The sequence below is a fragment of the Hoplias malabaricus genome, chromosome 2 (assembly GCF_029633855.1).
Source record: "Hoplias malabaricus isolate fHopMal1 chromosome 2, fHopMal1.hap1, whole genome shotgun sequence".
Lineage (NCBI taxonomy): Eukaryota > Metazoa > Chordata > Actinopteri > Characiformes > Erythrinidae > Hoplias > Hoplias malabaricus.
Genome location: NC_089801.1, coordinates 79,707,176 through 79,734,666, shown reverse-complemented (window position 1 = coordinate 79,734,666; position 27,491 = coordinate 79,707,176). Strand labels below are relative to the sequence as shown.

Genomic DNA, 27,491 nt, shown 5'->3' with positions numbered 1-27,491 from the left:
ACTGGATAAGCGCTTACAGACAATGAAGGATTAGATGCTGTTTTCACAACCTGTGCTTTGCTGTGATGTTCTGGATAATGACTGTTATTTAAAACAAGTCGAAATAAAGAAGCATCCTGAGAGAGAGAACTGAATCACAAGCAAGTATTTTGTGTGTGTACTGCGCTTTTTCTATTTCGATGTCAACACAGAGGCTGCTCTAACGTGTCTCTGGCTCATGTAAGGTCTGAACGTCTGACATACCATTTATTTACTTATATATTGAATTGTGCTTGTTATAAATAAAGTTTAAAAAGTGTTGCATCGTAGCCTCTGATTTTTCTCCTCTGTCATGGTTAATGCTTGAGGGAGTTTAGTTGATATGAGATATTCTTTTATCTGAGCCAAAACAATATAAACAGAGCTCTTTAGAAAGAAAAACATTTAAAACACCTTAACAAAACTAATATTTTGACATCAGAAAAGAATATCACAGAACATTAAAAATGCTATATCTACATAAACATTATTAATATATACACTCAGCTGTTAATGTAAAACCTTCTAACTCATAAACAGTTTAGTAGCCATTACCTGCCCCATGAATCATTCTGAATATCAAACACTTAGTTAATTTCTGCCCAAATCAAAGACACGTCTTTATTAAAAGTTCTCTTTATAAACAGAGCATAGTTTACTGTTTCTTCAAAGCTGAATCGTTCAGGAATGAAATCACAGAAATCTCACCTGATTATCTCCAGTGTACAGTGTGAACTCCTCCATCCCTCAGAGACCAGCTTCACTCCTGAATCCTGCAGGTCAGTCTGACTGAGGTCCGGCTCTTTCAGGGGTGAGTTTGGTGTGTTCAGAGCAGAGCAGAGACTTTCATAGGAATTCAGGGTGAATTTACAGTCTGTGAGTCTGCAAGGTAAAGTAAATACAGGAGAAAGTGAAGTTAAAATAGAGAATGTGAAATTTAGACTCATGTGAATCAGGAATTATGAGATTTTCATACATCAGTATTTCTCCAATATTAATTATTCAGGAGTGTGTACATTATGAGCTCAATCTGAACATTTGTTCTGAATATTTTAGTGCTATTTACGTTCTATTTCCACATTCACTCCAAACTAAACACTCTTCACTCTTCTTTCACAAACAGAAACAGAGCGAGAGTAAACTACAGTCGGCTGGAGCAGGAGAATACACACACAAGAGCAGGGGAGTGAGTGACTGGTCTTAGTCTCACTTTAGCCCAGGTTCTAGTCTCTAGTACTTCCTTGAACTGATCGTCTTCTGTCGTGCCTTATGTAGTCGTAGTAGTCCCTCTGTTCACAACAGCATTAATGTAATTACTTTACTAACTCTGTTAACATCTTCAGTGGGTTGTAGCACATTTCCATTTTCCTTTCACAGATAAACTATGGTGTTGTGCTCTATCACAGCTTTTTAGAGAACTGCAAATGGAGCACTGACCGTGTTAGGCCTGTGAAGAAATGTGTCAAAAACTGGATACGCAGTTACAGATAATGAATGAATGAATGAATAATCAAGGAAAACCTTGTCTCCCTTTTTCCTTTTCTCAATGCATTTAAGGAATGTAGAACACGTCACATGTTTATCATCATCATAGATTTTATGAAATGCAGCAAGTATTATTTTTATTATTGTTCATTCATTCATTGTCTGTAACCCTTATCCAGTTCAGGGTCGCAGTTGGTCTGGAACCTACCCGGAATCACTGGGTGCAAGGCAGGAACACACCCTGGAGGGGGCACCAGTCCTTCACAGGGAGACACACACTCACACACTCGCATCTACAGTCACCAATCCACCTACTAACGTGTGTTTTTGGAACGTGGACACAGGGAGAACACACCACACTCCTCACAGAGAGTCACTAGGAGCGGGACTTGGACCCACAACCTCCAGGTCCCTGGAGCTGTGTGACTGCGACACCAACCTGCTGCGCTACAATGCTGTAAATTGTTATTATTATCATCACTGGTAAAATGCCGTTTCTCTGATTTCTGCTCTGCAGGAATGGTTCTCTGTCTCTGCGTGAGAATAATGTTTTCTTTTGGGAATAAATGTCAGTTTACAAATAGAATATAGTAAAATCACTGAATGCTTTTTGAGGGCAAACTACAGCCAATCAGAGCAGGAGAATACACTCATTATCCACATGGACATTCATCCAAAATCTCACCTGAGTGTCTCCAGTTTACAGTTTGAACTCTTCAGTGCCTCAGAGATCAGCTTCACTCCCGAATCCTGCAGCTCAGTCTCACTGAACTCCAGCTCTTTCAGGGGTGAGTTTGGTGATTTCAGAACAGAGCTGAGAGTTTCACAGGAATTCATGGTCGGCTTACAGCCAGACAATCTGCAACACAATGTAAACACAGCGTATAATACAGTAAAAAAACGTGAAGGTGAGGAATTGTCTGTTAGTTTGGTTTGTTAGAGCAAATGTGAACGCTTACTTTTGACACTGGTGCTCACAAAAACAAACAGCAACTCCTTCTTTATTCTGTGCAGTGGAGGAATTTCAGGTGCTGTTTTTGACTCCATTATCCATTTAACCACGTCTTGTTGTGTTTCCAGTTGAAAAATACCACCAGGTACACAGCCCCAAGAAGTGCATTAAGCTCAGTGTGGGGCATTGTTCAGACGAGAAAACTAATGTCATACATGCATCGCTTTTTTTAAAATACATATTTGGTTCAGGACCAAACCAGGACTAAGATATAACAATGTATGAATTTACATATTTGGTCCAACCCAAGGAAACTGAACTACAAGTCTGAACACTCCTTGGAATTCAGCCTCACAGGATTAAAAAATCAGATTTGCTGCTTTTATAAACTTGGGGGATTTGTGTGAGATACAGTGTGAGTGAGAGAAAACAAGAGAAAGACATCAGTCTTATCCATGTTCATCAAACTCCACCTGTTCTGTAATGTCTCATTCACTTTATTTATCACATCCTAATTATACACACAGTGAGGAACTTCTACTGACTGTAAAAAAAAAATATATAAAAAAAACATATAGAAACAACACTCACACTGCCTTTCTGCAGTTGCTCACAGCTGGGATCAGACTCCAAAAACCCTGCTCAGTGGTTTTGTACTTCCTCAAGTCCAGTTCATCCAGCACTTCGTCTGAGTTCACGAGCATGTAGGCTATCGCTAAACACTCATCAGCAGACAGTCTCTCATTTGATTGATTCTTGGATTTGAGATACTCCTGGATTTTACTGGATAAAGAGGAATGATTCATTTCAGTGAGACAGAGGAACAGGTTGATAGATCTGTCAGAAGGAAGATCCTCTGTTTGTATTATGCGTTTGATGTACTGAACAGTTTCCTTGATGCTCTCAGAGCTGCTCACTGTGTGTGTCAGTAGGTCCTGCAGGAGTTGTTGATTGGACTCCAGAGAGATGCCCAACAGAAAACGGAGAAACAGATCCAGGTGTCCAGTCTTACTCTCTAAAGCTGTACGCACAGCTCCCTTCAGCAGCTCGTCCAATGAAACCCTGTGAAACCACTTCATGTTTTTCAGGTTCAGAAACTTCAGTTTCTTCCTCTTGTTGTTCACACAGCAGTGAAACACATAGAAAGCAGCCAGGAACTCCTGAAAGCTCAGATGCACAAAGCAGTAAACCTTCCTCTGGTAAAGCACAGACTCCTCCCTAAAGATCTCAGTGCAAATCCCAGAGTACACTGAGGCCTCAGTGACATCAATCCCACACTCTCTCAGGTCGTCTTCATAGAACATCACATTGCCCTTCATCAGCTGTTTGAAAGCCAGTTTAGACAGTTTCAGAAACATGTTCCTGTTGGACCTCAGGAGTTCCTGTAGAGTTCCTCTCTCATCTTCCTCCTCATACTTCTCCTTCCTCATGATTGTCTGAGTGCACAGGAATTGTGAGTACATTGCAGTCAGAGTTTTAGGGATTTCTGTGGTCCCTTGCTTCATGATTCGCTGAAGCACAGTTGCTGAGATCCAGCAGAAGACTGGAATGTGGCACATGATGTGGAGACTCCTCGATGTCTTAATGTGGGAGATGACACTGTTGGCTTGGTGTTGGTCACTAATCCTCTTCCTGAAGTACTCCTCCTTCTGTGGATCACTGAATCCCTGAATTTCTGTCACACGGCTGATGTACTGAGAGGGGATCTGATTGGCTGCTGCTGGTCTGGAGGTTATCCAGATGTGAGCAGAGGGAAGCAGGTCTCCTTTGATGAGGTTTGTCATCAACACGTCCACTGAAGACACCTTGGTCACGTCTGACAATTTCTCACACTCTGAGAACTTCAGTGGAATTCTGCTTTCATCGAGGCCGTCAAATATGAACACAGTTTTACACACGTCATATTCCTTTGTGTCCAGACCTCGGAGCTCAGGATGGAGGTCACACAGAAGTCCATGAAGACTGTACTGTTTGTTTTTAACCAGGTTCAGCTCTCGGAATGGCAGCACAAACATGACCTCTATATCCTGATTGGCTTTTCCTTCAGCCCAGTCCAGAATGAACTTCTGCACAGAGACAGTTTTTCCAATGCCAGCAATGCCTTTAGTGAGAACGCTTTTAAGTTTTTCCACTTGTGGACCTTTATCTTCTCCTTCTTCACATCTCACATCTTCATCCATCACAGCTCTGGTGTCGTCTTCTTCCATTTCTCCCATCGTACACTGTACAGGGTTAAATATGTCTAAACAGTTTATTGGTGTATCTGGCAGGTTTTGTTTCCAGGGTTTGTTCTCAATCTGTAAAACTTCATGTTCTTCATTCACTCCTTCCATCTCTCCCTCGATGATGTAGAGCTGAGTGTAAACCCTGTTCAGGAGGATTTTATTCTCTTGTGTTTTGAATCCCTCAAATAAGCTCTCGTACTTGTTCTTCAGGCTGATTTTGTTTCTCTCTGAGACACTGAGCAGGACGTCATCCACTGGTTTGTATTCATCCAGCTCCATGGACTCCTCCGTGTGTGGAAACTGAACAGAGCCTGTTTTAAACCTCCTTCTGCAGCAGGGACAGGTCAAGTCTCCTGAGTGGACCGACTGGTCCCTAAGGCTCCTGATGCACTGTCTACAAAAAGTGTGTCCACAGGTGATAGAGACTGGATCTGTCTGAATCTGCTCACACACTCCACACCTGGAACAATCCTGGAGCAGCACATCCCTCTTAGAGCTAGAGGAGAAATAAAAGAGTTGATGAATCAGAATGTGTAAGTGTGAGAGAGTCTGAAACTTGACCAAGACTTTAACATAAGTTTATACAAGTAAGTAATTTACTGACAACTAAGTTCAACCAAAGAGAAGCTACTCTCCATTTCTTCATCTACTAATAATCATTTTAGCACTGAAGGTAATGTGTTACTGACACAGAAACACGGCTTAAACCTAAGAAAATAAACAGGATTTGTATTTACAGACAATAAACCAATATCTCATATTTAGAAAAGTGGATCACCTGCCTGACACAAGGCGCTAAGAAATGGAACCAATGTTGTTTCTCATCTTTACTTCAGTAATGTACTGTTCACAGGATGTTACAAAAAAAAAAAAAAAAAAATCACAAATGAACACTTCACTGTTTGCATATTCCCTTTAGAACTGATCTTAATATTTTAACATTTAAAACTCATTCTGAAATACATCAAAAGAGAGGAATTAGGAACTAAAAGTGAATGAGTACATTTACATATTCTCACAATCATACTTCAGTAGACAAAGAACAAAGCCTGAAATATATTACTGGAGGATTTAGAACTACCTCTGAAAAGCAGAGGTTTCTGGTAGTGGACTCTGTAATAAACTAAACTCAGCAGAAAAAGTAAGGAAATGTGTATTTGTAGATTATTTCTTTGTTGTAACAATGCTTCTTGGCAATAAATCTTATACCATTGGAAAGTCTCTTAATTTCCCTTTTAAATGGTGTCACATTTGTCCATAAACACACCACACTCCACTAAAACCACACACACACACACACAAGAAAATTCAAGAAAAATTTAAAAAGGCTGCTTTTTGAGGCGAGTCATGCTAAAACTCACTAGAATGTGGTTCATGTCTCACCTCAGATCAGAACTGATTCTTTCATTGCTGAATTCTGGAGGCTGAAACATTGAGTTGTTGCTCTTCAGAGACACACAGCTGGGCTCTGGAGATTCTGCTCTGAATGTCTGCCATCTGGAAATGTGAAGTGGAGACATAAGGAAGAGTTAAAGCTACGCTAGGCACTTTACACTCCACAAGCACAACACACAGACACTGCACACACCACACAGACACCGCATACTCCACTAACACACCACACAAACACTGCACACTCCATTTACACACCTCACACTCCACTAACACACCTCACAAACACCGCACACTCCATTAACACACCACACAAAAAAGACACTCTCCTTCAACACACCACACAAAAAAACACACATTCCATTAACACACCCCACACACACACAAGAAAATTCAAGAAAAATTTAAAAGGCTGCATGTTGAGGCGAGTCATGCTAAAACTCACTAGAATGTGGTTCATGTCTCACCTCAGATCAGAACTGATTCTTTTATTGCTGAATTCTGGAGGCTGAAACATTGAGTTGTTGCTCTTCAGAGACACACAGCTGGGCTCTGGAGATTCTGCTCTGAATGTCTGCTCTCTGGAAATGTGAAGTGGAGACATAAGGAAGAGTTAAAGCTACGCTAGGCACTTTACACTCCACAAACACACCGCACAGACACTGCACACACCAGACAGACACCGCACACTCCACTAACACACCACACAAACACTGCACACTCCATTTACACACCTCACACTCCATTAACACACCTCACACTCCATTAACACACCACAAAAAAAAAAAAAAAAAAAAAAAAAAAAAAAAAAACCTCTCCTTCAACACGCCACACAAAAAAAAACGCACACCCCATTAACACACCACAAACACACAAGAAAATTCAAGAAAAATTTAAAAGGCTGCATGTTGAGGCGAGTCATGCTAAAACTCACTAGAATGTGGTTCATGTCTCACCTCAGATCAGAACTGATTCTTTTATTGCTGAATTCTGGAGGCTGAAACATTGAGTTGTTGCTCTTCAGAGACACACAGCTGGGCTCTGGAGATTCTGCTCTGAATGTCTGCTCTCTGGAAATGTGAAGTGGAGACATAAGGAAGAGTTAAAGCTATGCTAGGCACTTTACACTCCACTAACACACCACACATACACTGCACACTCCACACCCTCCACAAACACACCACACAAACACCGCACACTCCATCAACACACCACACATGTACAGTACTCTCCACTAACACACTGCACACGTACAGTATTCTCCACTAACACACCACACAAACACTGCACACTCCATTTACACACCTCACACTCCATTAATACACCACACACACACACAAGAAAATTCAAGAAAAAATAAAAAGGCTGCATGTTGAGGCGAGTCATGCTAAAACTCACTAGAATGTGGTTCATGTCTCACCTCAGATCAGAACTGATTCTTTTATTGCTGAATTCTGGAGGCTGAAACATTGAGTTGTTGCTCTTCAGAGACACACAGCTGGGCTCTGGAGATTCTGCTCTGAATGTCTGCCATCTGGAAATGTGAGGTGGAGACATAAGGAAGAGTTGAAGTCACACTTTGATTAAAAGGAGAAATATATCTTTGTTACTAAAGAATTAAAAATAAAAACTTGAAAATTAAATCTGCTGTCAATTATTTTTATCACTGATTTTTATAAATTTTGTCAGTTAATTTTTGTAGCGTTACATAATGAATAGTATAATTATCACTAGAACCCTCTCCATTCACCACATCACTCCTGTCTTGCAACAGCTCCACTGGATCCTTGTCAAGTGCCGCATCGATTACAAAATCCTTCTGCTCACATTCAAGGCCATCCACAATTTTTCTGCTCCGTATCTCCGTATTTCCAATATTCTCCATGTTGCTACTCCCTCTCACACCCTCAGATCATCTCTCTTCATTCATCTGTCTGTCCCTTCTGCCTGTCTCACTACCATGGGGAGTAGAGCCTTCAGCCGATCTGCTCCCCAGATTTGGAATTCTCTACCACCGGACATAAGGAATATAAACTCACTTTTACAATTCAAGTCCACACTCAAAACCCACCTGTTTAAGACTGACTCAGGTGTGTTGTCTTATTCTAACTTGTTTTAATGTTGCTTACTCTTTTGTTTCTTTATTATTTATTCTATTGTCTACTTTTTTCTGTAAGGTGTCCTTGAGTGACAAATGAAATAAAATGTATTATTATTATTATTAAACTCAAGAAAAACCTAAAGGCTCTTTGTTACTAGGGATGGGATGTTCCACACACTGTCGAAGCATTTCTCATGAAACAATGTTTTTTTTGTATTAGGTTGAATGTGTGTTTTCAAAAGCTAGTGATATCATCAGTAAAAGAAGGAGCAGATTAAGCCACAGTGCAGCAGAACAAGTAATCGTACTGAACAAAAATACTTACGTCTATATCTGCTTAAGACAATGTGTGCTACTTATTTAAACTTAACATTCTGATTTTTCCCTCGAATATTCCATAATTAAATGCTGCATCGTACGACTGGGACCTCTGGGAATCAACGTCACTGACAAGTGAGTAGCAGGAATCAATAAAACTGGAAAAAGTAATGATGTATAAAATCAGTAATAGAAGGTAACGCACTTTGAGTCTGAAGCTCTTTTTCCGCTGCTGAAGTCATGAGTCTCCATCATGAAGTTTCTATACTTTATAGATAAAGCTGGACACTGGACATTCTTCTCTGCTTCCTGTGAAAAGATATTCTCATTAAAGGCTGGACGATACGAACCAAAATTTATATCACAATATATTTCTTAATTTCAGTCAATAAGATAATTCTCATATCGATATGAACAATAAAAAAAGCCAAAGAAAAACTGCCAAGAACTGAAACAAACATGACATTACCATCAAACAACACCCTCTTGGCTTTGTCAATATTAATATTTATAAACTAACTTTAAAATTGAGGGCAGTGCCCTGTAATGACTGTCAGTCAGTAACACGTGCTGTAAATAATGTATAATTCAATACTGAAAATAAATATGTTTTAAAATCATATCTTTGCTATTGAAACATTTAATATTGCGATATATATTGATATTGATATAAAATTATTGTCCAGCCCTAAGACTGATTTTCAATAAAATCAGAAAAGTGACAAAGAGACACAGAGAGAGACAGACAAAGAGAGACAGAAAGAAAGAGAAAGAGCGAGAGAGACACACACAGAGGGAGACAGAGAGAGAGAGAGGAAGAGAGACAGATGGAGAGAGAGATAAAAAGAGCCAGAGAGAATCCGCTGTCTACTCTGTTAAATTGGTTGTACGCTGCTGATGGAGGTGTGTTGTGGATTGTTTGAATGCACTGAAAATAGTACACTGTGTGTTCAGACTAATGCAGAAATGTCAGAACAACAAAACACTTAATGACTAGGACACTGACACAGCCTGTGACATTCACAGTGAGTTTGTGACACACAGACAGAGCTCCTGTTTCATCTACTATCTCATACATCACTCATATGAAGTCATTACTGTAATTTAATGTTTAAACTGTGTTTTAAAGTGTGTTTATACCTGAAAGTCTGGACCATGCTTGGACCAAGTTCATGTTTTTGTTAACGTTGTGTACATTTGATTAGTAAGGTTTGGTGTCGTATCGCAATTTATCGAGCTCATTAAAGACCTTTGTTTTTAAAACTGTTTATTTACCTGCATTTTATTTGCATATTCGGGTCCATCTTTAAAGGCTCTACTCACTGGTGCGTCTGATTAATGCTGTGTCCCAAACCACAACTGACTGAACTTGACCTTCTACAGAGTGCCCTTCTGATAATGAAGCATTACCATTTTTTATACCCTTTGTAGTGCGCTAGTGTGCACTTTGGAATAATGCAGAAGTAATGCAGTGGGAATCACAGTTGTTTAAATATTAAAATGTATTTATGTTTACTACAGGTTCACACAACACAAAGAGATAGTTACTGTGTGAGAGACTGAAGAGAAGTGATATGTGATGTTATGTATGTGTTACTGAATGACGTTAACTGATGACACAGTTTGTACTTGGTTTCGTATGGTTATGGTAATGAATTTCAGATAAAAAATAAAAAGATCTAAACAGTGTTAAATCTGTTCTATGTGGGTTTATTTGAATCTAAAATATTCAACACAGTTTATAAGCTAAAGGATAAGAGAAATGAAATACCCAAGCTCCCAGAGAAATCTTCAAAAATGTTGAAGTCTACATTTAGAACAATAAACTCTATCTAGAGAAGATTCACAGACTAAACACCTGTAAGAGTCTGAAGATATTTACAGTGATTTTTGGATTCATATACGGATTTGGAACAATAACATTAAGCTGAAATTGTACCAGAGGAAAACATAATCCTGATTTTCTAACCGTTTTTAAGCTTTATCGCAGTATTTTTGCAGTTTTTTCCCCTTTGTCTTTTGACAGAAAGCGCCCCGATTCAGTTTATTTGCTGTTAACTGCTGGGTTTTCAGTTGATCTGCTTTAAACCAATAGCAGCGACAAACCCGCCTTCTTCTAGAGAAACTAAGAAGATGATTGGCTGACATGACAGCTCCTGTTGGTGATTGGCTTAAAAAAACTAACAACAATAACTCGAGCATCTGATTGGCTACAGCAGTAGGAAGCAGAAGGATGTAGTATTGAAACCTAAAGTAGTTCAATAGAACCATAAACCGTGATAAATAATGCCTTTAAAGTAAATAGTACTCTTGTAGAGTTAATACACACTCAGATGTGGTCTATATTTGACTTCAGCAACACAATAAACACAGAACCAAACTTTGCACAAACAGCTGTAGTTAACTGAACGCCATCATGTCTGGATCAAAAACATGACTAAAGCTGAGAGTAAACCACAGAGAACAGCTATAAACACTGTGTTGTGATGATGTGAATGAATCAGACACAGGTCCCCATTTAAGCTGATACTGGTAGACACCATTAGCAGCACTTCTTAAGGTGGAAAAGAGAGTTAAAAAACCAGCTAAATTCACTCAGGGTCTGAAACCATGATGTGCATAACACAGAGTTTCTGTCAGTGCAACCAACCGCAGAACAGGGCATGATGGTCCACACATATACATTTACAAGTGATAAGAAATAATAAATAATTGTATGATTAACTGGTGCCTGACATCTCCATTACAGCTACGCCACATTAGCCACAACAATTAGTTTGTATTCACAAGATATATATATATATATCTTGTGAATACAAATTAATTTCTTGTGTGAAACGTTAAACAGGTGGCACAGTGGTGCAGCAGGTAGTGTCTCTGTCACACAGCTCCAGGGACCTGGAGGTTGTGGGTTCAATTCCCGCTCCGGGTGACTGTCTGTGAGAAGTTGGTGTGTTCTCCCCGTGTCCGCGTGGGTTTCCTCCGGGTGCTCCAGTTTCCTCCCACAGTCCAAAAACACACGTTGGTAGGTGGATTGGTGACTCAAAAGTGTCCGTAGGTGTGAGTGTGTGAGTGAATGAGTGAGTGTGTGTGTTGCCCTGTGAAGGACTGGTGCCCCCTCCAGGGTGTATTCCTGCCTTGCACCCAATGATTCCAGGTAGGCTCTGGACCCACCGTGACCCTGAACTGGATAAGTGTTACAGACAATGAATGAATGAACACTAAACACAAAGCAAAGATTATGACTAAAATATGGTTTTAAAATGACCTTGGTGAACAACCACTGTGAGGATGTCGTATGGATGTCAGGAGAAAGACGTCTAAAAATTTCCAAATTCAAACATATTTTGAACGTCGACGGATGTCGTCCCAATGCCTTTTCAACTGACCTGTGCTTACTGGGAAATGCAAGTACTGTACCGGGACAGGGGTGTCAGACTCTTGTCCTCTCTGCTGTGCTTGTTGGATGCACAGCTGATGACACCCGCACAGCACACTGGGAGTTGTAGTTCTCCTCTCAGCTTCTTGAATCTGGGGTATCCATTAATTTTCCAGTCAAAGCCTGTGTGATGCATCACTTTGTTTAGTAATGTTGTGCTTTAAGCATATTCATCTCTAAATAAACAACTTAATAATCCTTAAAGTAGTGTATTATTGCTCTTAGCTAAAAGGCTAATGCATGACACAGGCCGCTAGCAAAAAGCTAACAATTGAGCTGAATAATTTTCAATATAAACACCACATATACCTTTTGTGTTCTAGGATTTTTTTTTTCACTTGTTCGTAAACATGTGGAATATCTATAAACATTAACATTTACACACATAAACATTTCTTAAGCTAGCGCTATCTAAACTCACCAGACGTTTCCTTCACAAAATAACCATGCAATTTCAGTTAAATACGTGATTCAGGGAAAAAAACTCGAAAGGAAAAGGGCAAAAAGAGACTCTTATAGACGCTCTGGAGCTCCTCTGAGACAGTACACTTTCAGAGAGAGAGAGAGAGAGAGAGAGAGAGAGAGAGAACCGTTACAAGCGTTTTAGACACGGGCTCGGGGATTAATGTGTTATAGCTGTCGTCACAGAACAGAGTGTAGCAGGTCCGTAAAGTTAGACACTGTTTGTAGACCTGGCCACACGGTGGAGTGTAAAATGATTGGACAGAGAGCGAGATCATAGGAGCTCTGCTCCGGACTGGGCACTTCTCAAAGAGAATATACTGCAGTGCTGTGAGAGGCAGCAGTGTTTGAGCTTTGACTGTTTCCTTAATCTATGATCACACCCTGGACATTTAATGACTAAATACAGTTAATATCCTACATTGCTCCTTTAAGAGCTCATGTCTGCTAAAGTTAATATGAACATCTATCTACTGCACTACCACAGTAGGAATATCAAGCTTGTAACAACTATGTAGTTTTACTGCAGGTTTACTCCATTTTTAAAGAACTTATTGTAAAAGGAGACAAAATTCTCTTTTTATTTAACTGTTTGTCTCTGTGTTAATAATAATGTTAGTTTCTATAAAACACAAATAAATGTTTGTAGTCATTGTTGTTTCTATTTAATTCTATTGTTGTTGTCTGGACTCCATTTATCATTTGACTTTGTTCAACAGCAATTAACATTTTAAAATCCCAGGTGAATAAACTCTCCATTCCTCTGCAGCAAACCGGATGAACCTGTTTATTGTCACAGACACTTGGCCGTGTTCAGTTTATTCACAGACTTGAATGTCCAAAACATGGAGTTAATGAGAGATTTAACAGCAGTTAACATTTTAAAATCCCAGGTGTATCTCTATTTCTCTGCTGCATTTCCAGTGTGTTTTATTCTGATAAGAATGAACCTGTTTGTTGCCAGATATTTGGCCGTGCTTAGGTATTTGTAAACAAATGTCAAAATGGCGTCACTCCTGTTTCCTCGCCTGAAGCACAGACAAAAAAATGAATAATATTTAAACAAAACATGTAAATTATTGATATTTTGGTCAAATATCTGGTTGTGTTTAGAGATATTTAAAACCAGAACTTGACTGCACCGTTTCCCTGAGTACGCGCCCTCGCGCTACTGTAATCCAAGGCCATTGTGACGTGACTGGGGCCTTGTCCCTGAGTAGAAGTCTGTTTCTAGTCCAGAAGAGCTACCACTAAACCGAGCAGCTGTTTTATTAGTTTCAGTCAGATATGAGTACTCCAAAACAAAACGATAACTCACACTGTTCCTGTTTCTAATGATTTTTAAATATATATATCTTATCGTAATTAGACCTGAAAAACATAATTATGAAAAGGAATGGCAGATAAACACACATTTCTAATGTAAACAATAAGACCATTTTCCACAGAAAAATAATCTTTACGATTAAACACCTACCGAGTGAAATCCAGACCGTCTTCCTCTGAAATCTTCTTCAGCTCAGAGTTACTTTCGCTTTAATTTGTTTCCTCGTACTTGTTTTTCACCTGTGGAACCACCTGATCATCGCCCAGTGTTTATCGCCATCTAGTGGTTAGAAGAGCGTAAAATCACAAAACTATACATCAGTGTTCGGACTCTGTAATATTTTATATTTTTAACCCATTGTGTTAAATTCAGTAAATAAACAGTGGTGGCTCAGTAAAGTTCACAGAAGTGTGTTCTCTGTGGGGGATGTGTTCACTTTCTGTTTAATAAAGGATTGATCAACACACGATATATGAATGCATTGGACTGTAACATAATCCTGTTACACAGTTCTGGATATACACTGTGTGTGTGTGTGTGTGTGTGTGTGTGAGAGAGAGAGAGAGAGAGAGAGAGAGAGAGAGAGAGAGAGAGAGAGAGTGAGAGTCTTCTATATCTAATCTGTGGGTCAGTGTCCAAACACATAGTGTAATGTAGTGTAACTGAGTGTTCGGCTTTTCTAAGTTTAAAACCTCTTGTGTCCTTCATGAAGCTGAAACCCAGGTGTCCACACATCAGCACAAGACTTAAACTCTCACTCAGTTACACACACAGCCTGTCCTTTCTGACACAAACTCACTGCGGAGCCTAAATAAAACTCCACACCTAGCACAGACCCAGACAGCAGACACATTTGGGCCGAATCTGTGTCAGTTTTGGGATTCTTTGATGGTTCAGTAACGGCACTGGCACAAGTGTGGTGTGAGCTGGACCTGGGCCAAATGTCACGACCCAGGCCTGGCTTGAGTTACAGCTCGTGTTGTGTGGCCAGGCGTGGGCCGACTCTCAGGAGCTGGGCTTGACTTGGGTTATGGTGTGTGTTGTGTGAGTCAGGCGTGGACCAAATGTTGACATGTGGCCCATACACAGTGGAGCTGTGGCTGAGGTGAAGTATCCAGCCTCACCCTGAGTCAATGCCATCATTCCAGGCCAAATGTGACACCTGCTCCTCCAGTGCTTTTCTGAAATGAAGGGCATTAACAGTGGGTTTGTTGATACTTTGCTGCAGTAACAGTCTTCTATGTTCTAGGAAGGCTTTAAACTCTGTGCTGCAACATTGCTGTGAGGGTTTGATTGTATTCAGCGACGTTAGTGAGGGTCGGTGCTGAGATGAATCTCCAGCTCATCACAGAGGTATCATCAGACGGAGCTTCATCACTCCAGAGAGCACAGTTCCACTGATTCACCGCCCAGTGCTGGGAGATTTTACACTCTGCTCGGCACTGGACATGGTGACCTTAGGCTCATGTGTGGGTGCTTTATACCAGTGCTTCTCCAACTGTGCCTTATGCCCCCCACCTGCCCCCGGAACAGAGGGAGAATCAGGGGGCACATGTTTCTGAGTCAGAAACAGAGATGAAACTGAACACAGCCAGCCACTGCATCAAGAAACGCACCCTGAAACATTTCTGAAAGGAGAGAGCCATATAACATTTCTGTTCATAAACAGCACCAGGTTCTGAGCCCGAATTCATCTCAGATGCTGAAAGACTGAAAGTGCCGTGGTGAAACGAGTCCAGGTTTCAACTGTTTTTCCTGAAAAAAGATAACGTTTGTAAAGTTTTAAATTGAAATTTAAAGTGTTATTTATATAGAATCCCCTCATTTATTAATGATTTATTGCTGAGCTTTGTTACATGTGTGTAATCTCCTGTGTGATTGTGTAGTGGACACACCTCAGGTCATTGTGCTGATGAAAGTGGATGAAGCCTGTGAACTGGTGAAAAACCACTCGAGGAGAATTTACTGCAGCAGAAAGATCAAAGAGAAGGTGATATTATATGCGTTCATAATGTAAATATATATGTGTGAATCACTCTTTCTCTGAGCCAGTGTTCTGTATAAATACCTCATAAAGTGAGTGATATTCTTCAGATTCAACTCGACTGAAAACTGTGGGATTTCTCTGAAAATTAAAGATCAAGTGAAGTACTTTACGTCAAATTAATACACAATTAAATATTCAGCGTGTAACAGCTTCTAGATCAAATACATTTCAGAGCAATGTTCATTTAATGCTGCATTGTGTTTAAATAATTACTCGTGTCCTGCTCGTGTTAAATACTCGCCCCGTGATAAAAACCTTGACCATGTGCTAAAATTAGCATTTGTTTATTATTTTAGGAAGAATGATTGTGTCCACACACTTTTGCCCAGGGTCTGTTTCTGGCTCCAACACTGATTTAAACTAAACGTTACTTTAATGATCTCAAGAATTGAGGGATTCTACGTCATCAGAACGACAAGGAACTTTACTCAGTGGAAATTGTTGGGTTTTTTAAATAAGGCTTTGTTCTTCGAGGTGAACCAGGCACAGAGCTTTTTACTCGACAGCCTCTTCCTCCTCACCCTCTACTTCTGGAGTCATAGCCACTACAGCTGTAGAAACACCCCCTGTGTCACGTTTAGCTTCAGGCTCATGGTTTTAATCCCAGCAATAAAAAATAGTAATAAAAGTCTGTAATTACAGCAAGAATTAAACTGAAGAATTATTAAACACTGCTGCTGTTAACAGTGAGACACTGATTTCTTTTCTGAGTTTGTGTTAAAATTATTAATATTTATTTACACTGTGGTTTATCAAGTGACTAATTTCATAGATTAAAACAGCATTAAAATCACATGAAGACACACAATAGAAAAGAATATTCTTCTCTTAAAACACTGTTGGTACATGATTATATAAACTGATTATATAAATAAAGCTCTTAATAGCTGTGGAGTTAGTCGTGGGAACATTGGGTCTTTTTCTTTCTTTTTTACCAGAGAAATCACTGAGGATCTTTTGTGTTTACATTCTCTTATAGTCTTTACTCTCATACATTCAGCTTGTTGTTGCAGTGAAACACAACAGAATATTCTTCTTCAGTAACAGGGTGTGACCGCCACATCTGTGGATTAACATTTACGCATTTGTAAAGTATTTTGAGACTAATCTCTCTCCATAAAACTACCAGCAAAATCATTAAAGGAGGGAGAGGAGGTAAAGCGCTGCGGGCTCACACTGCCCCCCTGTGGCCCTCGTTGGAAATACCGCTCTTATTTTAAAACACTCATTCTTACACAGATGCAGTTTTCGGTATTTTCTGAAAATAGACAATATGTACCTGAAAGTGTCCAAACGGTTAAAATAGTCTGTCACAAAATATAATATAGGTTTTATTTTGTTGTTCTGTGATAAACAAGTAAATTTAAGTTTATTGTAAAATATGTTCCCAGGCGCTTTCTCTCTCTCCCAGACCCAGAGAGAGTGAGTGATCTCGGCACATCGACTCTCTTTGTCTTCATCTGAGTCTCTGCTATTGGTTTACAGAGGTGTCAATCACTTCTGACCCGCCCCCTCAGAGCTGTGAGCGAATCCCTGTGGAGAGCGGCGTCCAGCAGCGCACCCCTCCCCCGGGGAATAGGACCCCGCTCACAGCCGGCAGCCGCTCATTGGTCCACAGCTGCACTGAATCTAAGAAGGAACAGCCTCAACTTTGAATTCACGAAGACTTTACGTCAAAACTTACCATTGCCTGGGCGCTAGGAGCTCCAGAACAGTGCGTTACCGTTACTCAGGAAATAAAGGCACGTTTACTGTGGCGTGGTGAGTAAGGGATTGTCTTTTGGAGCTTTTCACCGGTGCGGCGCCTCTCTCCTGAGACTGTGTTTTTTTAAAGACAGAATCTGAAGAGATTTTACAGTCTGTTATGGTTTAAATGTCCGAGTTTAAATGTCGTCCTGCTCCAGGTGTAAACAGTCAGTACCGAGCAGGGGGCTGAAAGTCAGTGTGTGTGTAGTGGTGTTACTACTGAGACATATGAGGTGGTGTTGAGGGCTTTTTGATCAAATCATTTGACGCTATGAACTAATTAATGTTGATTAACAATAGAGGGCGTTTCTGTACAAAGGGTTTAATGGAAACTTTTACATCTGAACATTAAATTGTGCACTAATGTGACAAATGTTGTCTTCGAAAAAACCCCTAAATAAAATAAAGAGCAATTATTAACGATTCCTAATGAAAACAAGTGCACAAGTGTAGTACAATAGGAAACAGTGCTTAAACAGTGAGTGTGTGGCTGTGTTTGCGCTGCTGCTGCTGCCCTCGTGTGGTGCACATGTGTAAATGCGACCGGCACAAATCTGTGTGGAGACACTGACCGGTCGATCACGATAAAAACCGGTGTGGATCCTAATCGTCCCCGTCCTAATCCCCCTTCCCCTTGTTTTCCTGTGGTTGATGTCGTCATGTGATTGGATCAAATGTACGTCAATCAACAACTCGACAAGGACCCTCTAAACGATCAGACGGTTAATGCATGTCCGAGTTTTTACCCACATTAATATTCTTGTGTCTTATATGATTAATGAGAATCACTGAAAACACCGTCCCAGAGGGAACCACAGAGGGACCCCACAACTTCAACTTAAAAGTCTGTAGAACGATGAATAAAATAGTTGTGTAAATGTATCATTTATAACAAAATAAACTTTAACACTTTTCATTGATCATCGTGTGAAACACAACACAATTTAGAGTGTATTCTACGATTAAATGGTTATTTATATCATTATTGATCTTTTATTAGTTATTTTCAATGTTGTGTGTAGCTTTTACAGAAATTAATGGTTGTTTTTATTGTTCATCTTATTTTCTCATCATCATTAATCATGACGACAGTGACACTTCAATCACTGAATCAGAATCAAAAGATGGGAAAGGACTGATAATTAATCCCTGAAGCACTTTTTTACCAAGATCTTTGTGTTGAAAAACTGAACAGAATGAAATGCACTTTTATTAAATACATGTGCCTCGTGTTTCTTCAGTTTCAAATGGTATAATCTGTTCAGTGACGTACAAAAGTGTACACATCTCTAATGAAGCTTTCTGTTCACTACGACACAGTGACGTTTCAAAATGATTGACAGTGAAGGAGGGTTAATGTGTGATGAGCTCATGAAAATACATCTACATTATCACTGTACGTCTATCGTCTATTGATGTGTTTTATGTTTTTAAATGTTCCTGTGTGTAAACAATTCACTTGAGTTCAACTGAACACCTTTATTCTTTCTGTGTTAAATAAACTGCCACAGTATTTTACATTGGTAAGAGATGGGTCAGTGTAGGAGCTGTATACCTCGTCTTCACCACATTAATGTTTTCTCTCTGTGTTTGTTTCCATGCGCAGTGGGGACATTAATGTTTGTCTGTGTTCATTAAATGTGAGAAAAAATGCTGAACTGTGACAAAGGAGACAAAGAGATGTTTTCACTTTTATCAGTTTATTATTATTAGAATTTCAGAATTATGGAGAATATTCTGTGAAAGGTCCATCGCAGCGTCCACAGCCCAACCCCCGAAAAACAAGACATTGGCAACAGTGGCAAAGAAGAACTCCCTGTCTGGAAGAAGCCTTGGAAGGAACCAGACTTTGACGGGGGCCTTTTAACGGAATCCATTTTAAAAGTAACCCTCCGAGCACCGTCCTCCCTCCATTCAGTGACACACACCCCTCCCCTCCCCCAACACACACACACACACACACACACACACACACACACACACTCCTTAAATGACCGTGGTCTGGAAGAAGAGCCAGAATTAAAGGATGACGTCACAGATTCAGTTCAGTGGAAAAGTTTGGACGCCCCCCAGTCACCTACAAGTTTATTGTTTCTCTAAATTCATTTATTTATCTTGTGTTCATCTCCTTTACCTCAGAGACTCAACCATGTACTCAGGTGTACCCAAACTTGTGATGAACTGCACTGAAGCTGCTGATAGAAAGGAGGCGTGTCGCGGCTGTTGTGTCAGAACCTCGTATCTCTAAAGAGTGCCTTTACAGGAGCAGTGAAGTGAAGCCCTGGTCTTCAGCCTCAGAACAGAACTCACAGCCCTGAAAATCCCAGCTCTGGAGCTTTTTAACATCTGAAGGAGTTCAGAGATCTTTGGCACGTTCTCAACAAGCTCCACTATAAAGTTCATTACTGGAACCGCCTTGAAACAGATTTTACACAGATTCCTGAAGATAGTTGAAGATTTACTGAAGCTCCATCTGACACAACCCCACTGAATATTCACAACCATCCCAACCCCCTGAGGAGACACCATCACACAGACTACACCCTGAGTAGAGGGCTTCAGAGTGTGTGTGTGTGTGTGTGTGTGTGTGTGTGTGTGTGTGTGGAGATGCAGTAGAAAGACAGACTTCTGCTTTTTAAGAGCTTTATTAAATGTTCATAATATTAAACTTTAATAAAAGTATATTTCAGAATTCTTCTTTTCCACCAACAAACATCACTCTTTCATTTCCCCCCACAACAAACCCCCAGAATCCAATCTCACAGAAAGGAGAAGAGTTTCTTAGAGAAGCCCCATCTTTTCCTTCTGTTCCAATGTTTGTGTTTCCTTTCAGCTTTAAGACACATCTCTTAACCCCCGTCCACTCAGCATCAACACACTGTCTGTGCTCAGTTTACACCATTAACCAGATTAACAAGAACAAAGACAGTTCAGTGTTAGCCCACACTTACATTGTGTTTGGCGTCGTTTGAAAACTAAATATTTAATATTTACAAATATCTGAAGAGTTCTGGAGGTGGAAGTGCACTATGACGAGGGTCTGTGTTTACACTGACGACACAGATGAACACAACCCACCCGTTACACCCTGATCCCCTCTGTCCTCTTTCCTCCTACAGGAAACACCTTCACTCACTCACACCCTCACTCCTTCATTACAGAGTAACAATAGAAACCTCTCCCATGTTCTGGGCTAAGGCTGGTTCTCTCTGTTTGAAGCTATATTTCCTGCTGTAGAGAAGAGGCGCTCAGATGGTGTTGAGGAGCCTGGGATACAGAAGTAGGACCGAGCTGGACACGTCAGAGACAGAGAATCCACTGTTTTGTAACTGACTCCCCATAGATTTGATGTGAGAGACGATGGAGACCAGCACACAGTGTAAATAAACACAGCGCTTTATAACGAGAGAAATCAAATAAACAGCTGAAAAATCCTGTTTACATCAGGGATATAAAAGAGAGAGAAGTGCAGGGGTGTAGTGTTCACTCAGATCCAGGTTTTATCACTGTTTTGTCCCTGAAGAGTCTCTCTGCTCGCTTTCTTTTACAAACTGAGCTTCATTTCTGTTTCATCGTCTTTTGTGATTAAAACAAGAGCAGAATCTGAAAAGTGGAGTCACTTTCGGTAAATGGTCCTCATTTTAAAGCAGCAGCTCATTTCATAGAAAAGAGGGAAAAACAAAAGATGGAGGAATGGAGCAACCAATAGAGGACTGATATATTTTTTTATATAATTTTCTATCAATAAGTTATTTTCTGTGCATTAAAAAAAAAAATCACACAGAGCATTATTCTATCTGACACAAACCCACTGAGCAGTTTAAATAATCAAGCCTAAACCCAGCACAGAGGGGTTCAGTGAATGTGGTGGTGAATGTGTGTAAGTGTGTGAGTGTGTGTGTGTCAGTGGAGACGCTGTAGAAGGACAGAGTGCCGGCCGGACAGTCCACATACACTCCTACTCTGTTAGAGCTGGAGGGAGGAGGAGGGAGAGCAGTGCTGTTCTTATTGTGACGGACACCGTATCTGTTATTAGAGCAGAACAGACTCCAGGACTTTTCATTCGCTCCAAACACACAGTCATCACTGCGTCCTTTTCTCCTGATTGATTTATACGCCACTGAAATATAAACCTCCTTCCCACTCCACTCAGTTTCCCAGTAACAGCGTCCAGTCAGACTCTCTCTGCACAGAACCTGCCCCCGGTCACTGAATCTCTCTGGATGATCAGGATACGACTGTGTCTCCTTCACCCACTTCACCTTCCTGTTCCCCTCAGACAGAGAGAAGTGTGTGTACACTGTGTTTGGGTCCAGTGTGAGCTCACAGGCATCTGCACACAACAAGATACACAACAATCAGACACACGACACACAATCAGACACACACCACACAATCACACACACGGCACACAATCAGACACACAACATGATACACAACACACAATCAGACACACAACACACAAATCAGACACACGACAGATACACACCACACAATCACACACACCACACAATCACACACACAACACACAATCAGACACCCAACACACAACAAGATACACACCACACAATCAGACACACGACGCACAACATACTCCTGATGGAGGAGACATAGTGAGGTCAGTATTCGGCAAGATCTGAGGTTTAACTGTAGATGGATGTGGGTTCACTATTTGGCAAACAACAGGCCACTGTTGCCCTTTATCTGCGTTATAGACTATTATTAACATGTTAACAACATAATTATTAATAAACAGACTTTAAACCATTTATAAACCTTTATAATTGAAGTCTTATTATGAAGTGGTACCTACACAACACACAAACAAAACAAAATGAGACACAACAAATGTAAAGGGAAAGAGCAGGAGAGAAAAGGAAAAGTGAAAGTGAAACAGAAAAAGCAAAAGAGCATGAAGGAGGAAGAGAGAGAAAGAGAGAGGGAGAGAGAGAACCTACATTTTCTTGGTCCTGGTTTTATCCTGATCTCTCCTCCATGCTCCAACCTACAACACACACACACACACAGTTGTGAGTTGATGGTTGTGTTTGAGTGGTGTGTGTTCTCACTGTTCTCTCTGAGCCCCACATTCAGCTTCATTACAGCGTCATTCATTGATGTCATTTTTGGAAACAGAAGAAAGATCATCATCTGTGGTGTTTCATCCTGTTTTTTTATCACAGAGAATGTAAGAGGTCTGCCTGGGGCTGGAGCGAGGCTGCCTGCTAAGCCACCTCAGTCACTAGAGGGAGACAGAGACACTCTTAATTTGAGGCAATTAGTTCCACCTGGGCTACTCCTACTTAAGGGAAGCCAACACACACCTCAGTGCTCAGTCTTGGGTTTCTCTTTGCAGAGTCTCCTGGGTCTCTCTGTCTTCTGTTTCTCCACCAGAGCTTTCTCTCTGAGTTTCTCTGAGGGTTTCTCTGGATTCTCTTGGGATTCAATATTTTCTTTTCTTTACCATTTTTGGTATAAATTAATAATTAGAAATAAAATAAGTTGTGTTCTATCTTTAATTTCTTTTGTCTTGTCTTGTCCCACCTTTTTGTTTTGGGAATCTCTCTGTCACGCCCTCGTCCTGTCATGTCTGTTTTCCCCGCCATGTGCTCTCTCAGCACATGACTCTGTTTGTTGTTGCCCTAGTCCCACCTTTGTTCCGCCTCCTCATCTGTGTCTCATTTGTGACCCTGAATCCTCGTTATCTGTCTCAGGTGCGTCTCGTCTGTGTTTTGTATTTAAGTCCCCTTCTCTCACTTCCTCTTGTCGAACATTTCACCTTGGTTGTGTCTCGTATCCAGTTGTTTCATTTCTAAGTCATATCGCTCCCGTCATTTTGTCTCTTCCTCGTTTTGTCTTGTTCGTGCCTCGCTTTGTTTCCTGTCATTGTTTTGTTTCTCTGTCGTCATTGAGTCTCACGTCTGTCTGTTTCTACTTTCCCTCGTTTTGGTTTTTGCCCTAGTCCCAGTCTCTGTTTCGTTATTCCTTTTTGCAAATAAAGTTTATCTGTGTTTTAGCATATGCGTCCGCCACCGTCAGTCCGCCCTCCCTGTGTATTGTGACAGAATGTCCGACCAATATAAAGACGCAGAAAACACAGACTTTCCTTTCGCTAGGTGTGCTATTCGTCGGACGCCATTCCGTACAGGCCCCAAAGATCCTGTGGGGTATGTTTTAGAGGCGGCTGTGGAATGGAGTAGCCGGCTTCAGCACATTCATGCCACTGTCGCTCAGCGCCTTCAGGAGGAGTCAACTCATGAATCGAGTGATTGCTCCAGCGCGAGTCGAAGGAGCTGGCGAAAGAAGCGTACTGGAGTCTCCCCCTCGCTGGAGGATTACCCCCTCAGGTCCGGGGAAATTTTTGGTGGGGGTTAAGGGTGTTAGCCTCCAACCTCAGGCCAACGGAGGTGAGGCTAACAGGGGCACACCTCTGGGGGATCCATGTTTGAAGAAATCTCTCAAGAGCTCTCAAGAAAACTCTCAATGGCTCCAGCACGTGCCCTGCGAGCAGCGCAAGCCCCTGCCTCCGTGGACGTCGTCGCAGGACTTCCTGCCTCTGTGGACGTCATTGCAGGACCTCCTGCCTCCGTGGACGTCATTGCAGGACCTCCTGCCTCCGTGGACGTCATTGCAGGACTGCTTACTGCTTCTGCTCCAGTGTGTGCAGCACCTCCAGCTGCTCCTGTCCCCGTGAAGGCGGCTTCCACGGCCACTCCTGTCCCTGAGAAGGCGCCTCCCGCCACTTCTGTTTCCCTGAAAGCGGCGCCTCCTGCCGCTCCTGTCTAAGTGAAGGCGGCACCCGTCGCTCCTGTCTCCGTGAACGTGGCACCTCCAGCCACTCTGTCCCTGAGAAGGCGCCTTCCTCAGCCGCTCCTGTCCCTGAGAAGGCGCCTTCCTCAGCCGCTCCTGTCCCTGAGAAGGCGCCTTCCTCAGCCGCTCCTGTCCCTGAGAAGGCGCCTTCCTCAGCCGCTCCTGTCCCTGAGAAGGCGCCTTCCTCAGCCGCTCCTGTCCCTGAGAAGGCAAGGCGGCTTCCTCAGCCGCTCCTGTGAAGACGGCGTCCCCCACCGCGTCTGCTCCTGCGAAGGCGGCGTCCCCCGCCTCGTCTTTTCCTGCAAAGACGGCGTCCCCCGTCGCCTCTGCACCCGTGACTGTGACTCCGACCGCCTCTGCACCCATGACTGTGGCCCCGGCCACTTCATTTCGTGTCCGTAGGTCGGCCCCAAGGACTTCAGGGCCGATCCCCAGAACTGTGTCCAGGCTGGTTCCTCAGACTTCCCCACATACATTTGCCAGTCCTGGGCATCCCCCAGTTGTTTTGATTCCCATGTCTGTTCCTGTCCTGGTTCCTGTCTCTGTCCTCGTCCCTGTACCTGTGTCTCTCTTTGTCTCTGTTCGTGTCCCTGTCACTGTGTTTGTGTCTGTCCCCGTGAACGTCCTTGTCCCTGTTCCCCTGCCAAGTCCTGTCCAGTCCCCTGTTAGTCCTGTCCAGTCCCTGTTGCTATCCAGTACCTTCTCTCCAGTCCAGTCCCCATTTCAACCCTCTGTCCTGTCTCAAGTCCAGTCTCCTGTCCATTCCCAGCACCCAGTCCCGTCACCTGTCCTGCCTCATGTCCAGTCCCCGTATCAATCCAGTGTTCAGTCACTTGTCTTGTCTCCCTTCTGGTCCACTGTCCTGTCCCCTGTTCTGTCACCTTCTCCTGTCCAGCCTTCTGTCTCTAGTCCCGTTCTGTCCCCAGTCTTGTCTCCATTGTCTACGCCTGTCCAGTCTCGATTCCCATCCAGTATCCAGCCCAATGTTCAACACCCTGTCTTGTCACATGCTCCTGTCCAATCTTCTGTCTCTGGTTCTGTCCTGTCCTCAGTCATGTCCCCCGTTCCTAAACCTGTTCAGTCCCCAGTCTTGTCTCAGTTCCTGTCCAATGTGCAACCCCAGTCTCCTGTCAAGTCTTGTGTTTCCACTCCCGTCCTGTCTAGTCCGTTCCAGTCTCTAGTCCCGTCTCCTATATCCAGTCCTGTCTTGTCCCCAGCTTCTGTGTCTGTTCCTGTCTTGTCCTGAGTCCTGTCACCAGTTGGTTAGCTGTTTTGTCTTGTTTTTCATGCCCTCTCCTGCGCCAGCTCCTGGGGTGTTTAGGTTACATGCCCCGGGAGTTGCGTGTTCGGGGGGGGCATCTGTCACGCCCTCGTCCTGTCACGTCTGTTTTCCCCGCCATGTGCTCTCTCAGCACATGGCTCTGTTTGTTGTTGCCATAGTCCTGCCTTTGTTCCCCCTCCTCGTCTGTGTCTCATTTGTGACCCTGCCCCCTCGTTATCTGTCTCAGGTGCGTCTCGTCTGTGTTTTGTATTTAAGTCCCCTTCTCTCACTTCCTCTTATCGGACATTTCACCTTGGTTGTGTCAGTTGTTTCATTTCTAAGTCATATCGCTTCTGTCAGTTTGTCTGTTCCTTGTTTTGTCTCATCCGTGCCTTGCTTCGTTTCCTGTCATTGTTTTGTTTCTCTGTCATCACTGAGTCTCACGTCTGTCTGTTTCTACTTTCCCTCGTTTTGGTGTTTGGCCTAGTCCCAGTCTCTGTTTTGTTATTCCTTTTTGCAAATAAAGTTTATCTGTGTTTTAGCATATGTGTCCGCCTCTGTCAGTCCACCCTCCCTGTGTATCGTTTTCTTTTGCTCAATGTTGAGCTGATCAGTTTTCCCCTGATATCCTCTCTTGTGTTTCATTTTCTCCCTGACACTCTTAGCATCCAGAGGGGTTGTTTGTGTGTCTCTGCTCTTGAGGCCTATTTCTCTAGTGCTCTGTTGGTGGCTTGCCCTGTTCCAATACACCCCTGGGTGAGCTGCCACATTACAGAGAAATATTCTGTTTCTCTTTCTCTGTGTTTCATTTCCTCCATTTCCCTCTTTACCTCTCAGCCTTCAACACAGAATAATGCAGCAGAGTCGCTCTTCAACTGCTCCATTAAACCCTTTCTAGATCCTATACTCAGCTGCTCATTTATTAGGTTCTTCTGCCTTGTACCTTCTCTCACTCACCATTTCATCACAGACCCCACACTGCCCGACCAACACAACTCACACACTCTAATATTTCACTGGACCACCTTTAGCTTTAATTACGCTCCACATTCACCACGGCTCTGTTTCTACAACCTTCTACAACACCACATCATTTATTTCCTCCAGAGCTGCCTTCATTTTTGGTGGAGATCTTGTATTGACGGCGGGAGGGTCGGACCACTCCGTAAAATCTTCTCCAGCACGTCCCAAATATTCTCAGTGGGTTCAGGTCATGAGTCTGGGGTGGTCAGTTCCTGTGTGAAAATGATTCTTCACTCTTTCACAATCTGAGCCTGATGAATCTTGGTGTCGTCCTGGAACAATCCACTGCTGGGACGACCTGGTCATTCAGTCGATTCAGGTCCTCAGTGGACTTTATTTTACTGCCACACACCACTGCTGTTTCTAGACCTGACCCACTGAAGACCTCCAGATCATAACACTGCTAAGTCTAGACCTGACCCACTGAAGAGCCCCGGATCATAACACTGCTGAGTCTAGACCTGACCCACTGAAGAGCCCCAGATCATAACACTGCTGAGTCTAGACCTGACACACTGAAGACGCCCAGATTACAACACTGCTGAGTCTAGACCTCACCCACCGAAGACCCCCAGATCATAACACTGCTAAGTCTAGACCTGACCCACTGAAGAGCCCCAGATCATAACACTGCTAAGTCTAGAACCCACTGAAGACCCCCAGATCATAACACTGCTGAGTCTAGACCTGACCCACTGAAGAGCCTCAGATCATAACACTGCTGAGTCTAGACCTCACCCACCGAAGTCCCCCAGATCATAACACTGCTAAGTCTAGACCTGACCCACTGAAGAGCCCCAGATCATAACACTGCTAAGTCTAGAACCTACTGAAGAGACCCCCAGATCATAACACTGCTAAGTCTAGAACCTACTGAAGACCCCC

At 42.3% G+C, this 27,491-nt stretch overlaps 1 protein-coding gene across 1 annotated transcript in view; it reads right to left on the bottom strand.

The window, feature by feature from the left end:
- LOC136678343 (NACHT, LRR and PYD domains-containing protein 12-like) overlaps positions 1-12,066 on the bottom strand; it is an 86,629-nt gene extending 74,563 nt beyond the window's left edge. Inside the window, exons 1-8 of the mRNA XM_066656371.1 lie at positions 11,912-12,066; positions 7,493-7,606; positions 7,029-7,142; positions 6,540-6,653; positions 6,064-6,177; positions 4,677-5,176; positions 3,047-4,595; positions 2,189-2,362 (exon numbers count right to left, since the gene is read on the bottom strand). Coding sequence (XP_066512468.1) covers positions 2,189-2,362; positions 3,047-4,595; positions 4,677-5,176; positions 6,064-6,177; positions 6,540-6,653; positions 7,029-7,142; positions 7,493-7,606; positions 11,912-12,066 — 2,834 coding nt within the window. The remainder of the gene's footprint in view (positions 1-2,188; positions 2,363-3,046; positions 4,596-4,676; positions 5,177-6,063; positions 6,178-6,539; positions 6,654-7,028; positions 7,143-7,492; positions 7,607-11,911) is intronic.
- Between the last annotated feature and the right edge of the window lie 15,425 nt (positions 12,067-27,491).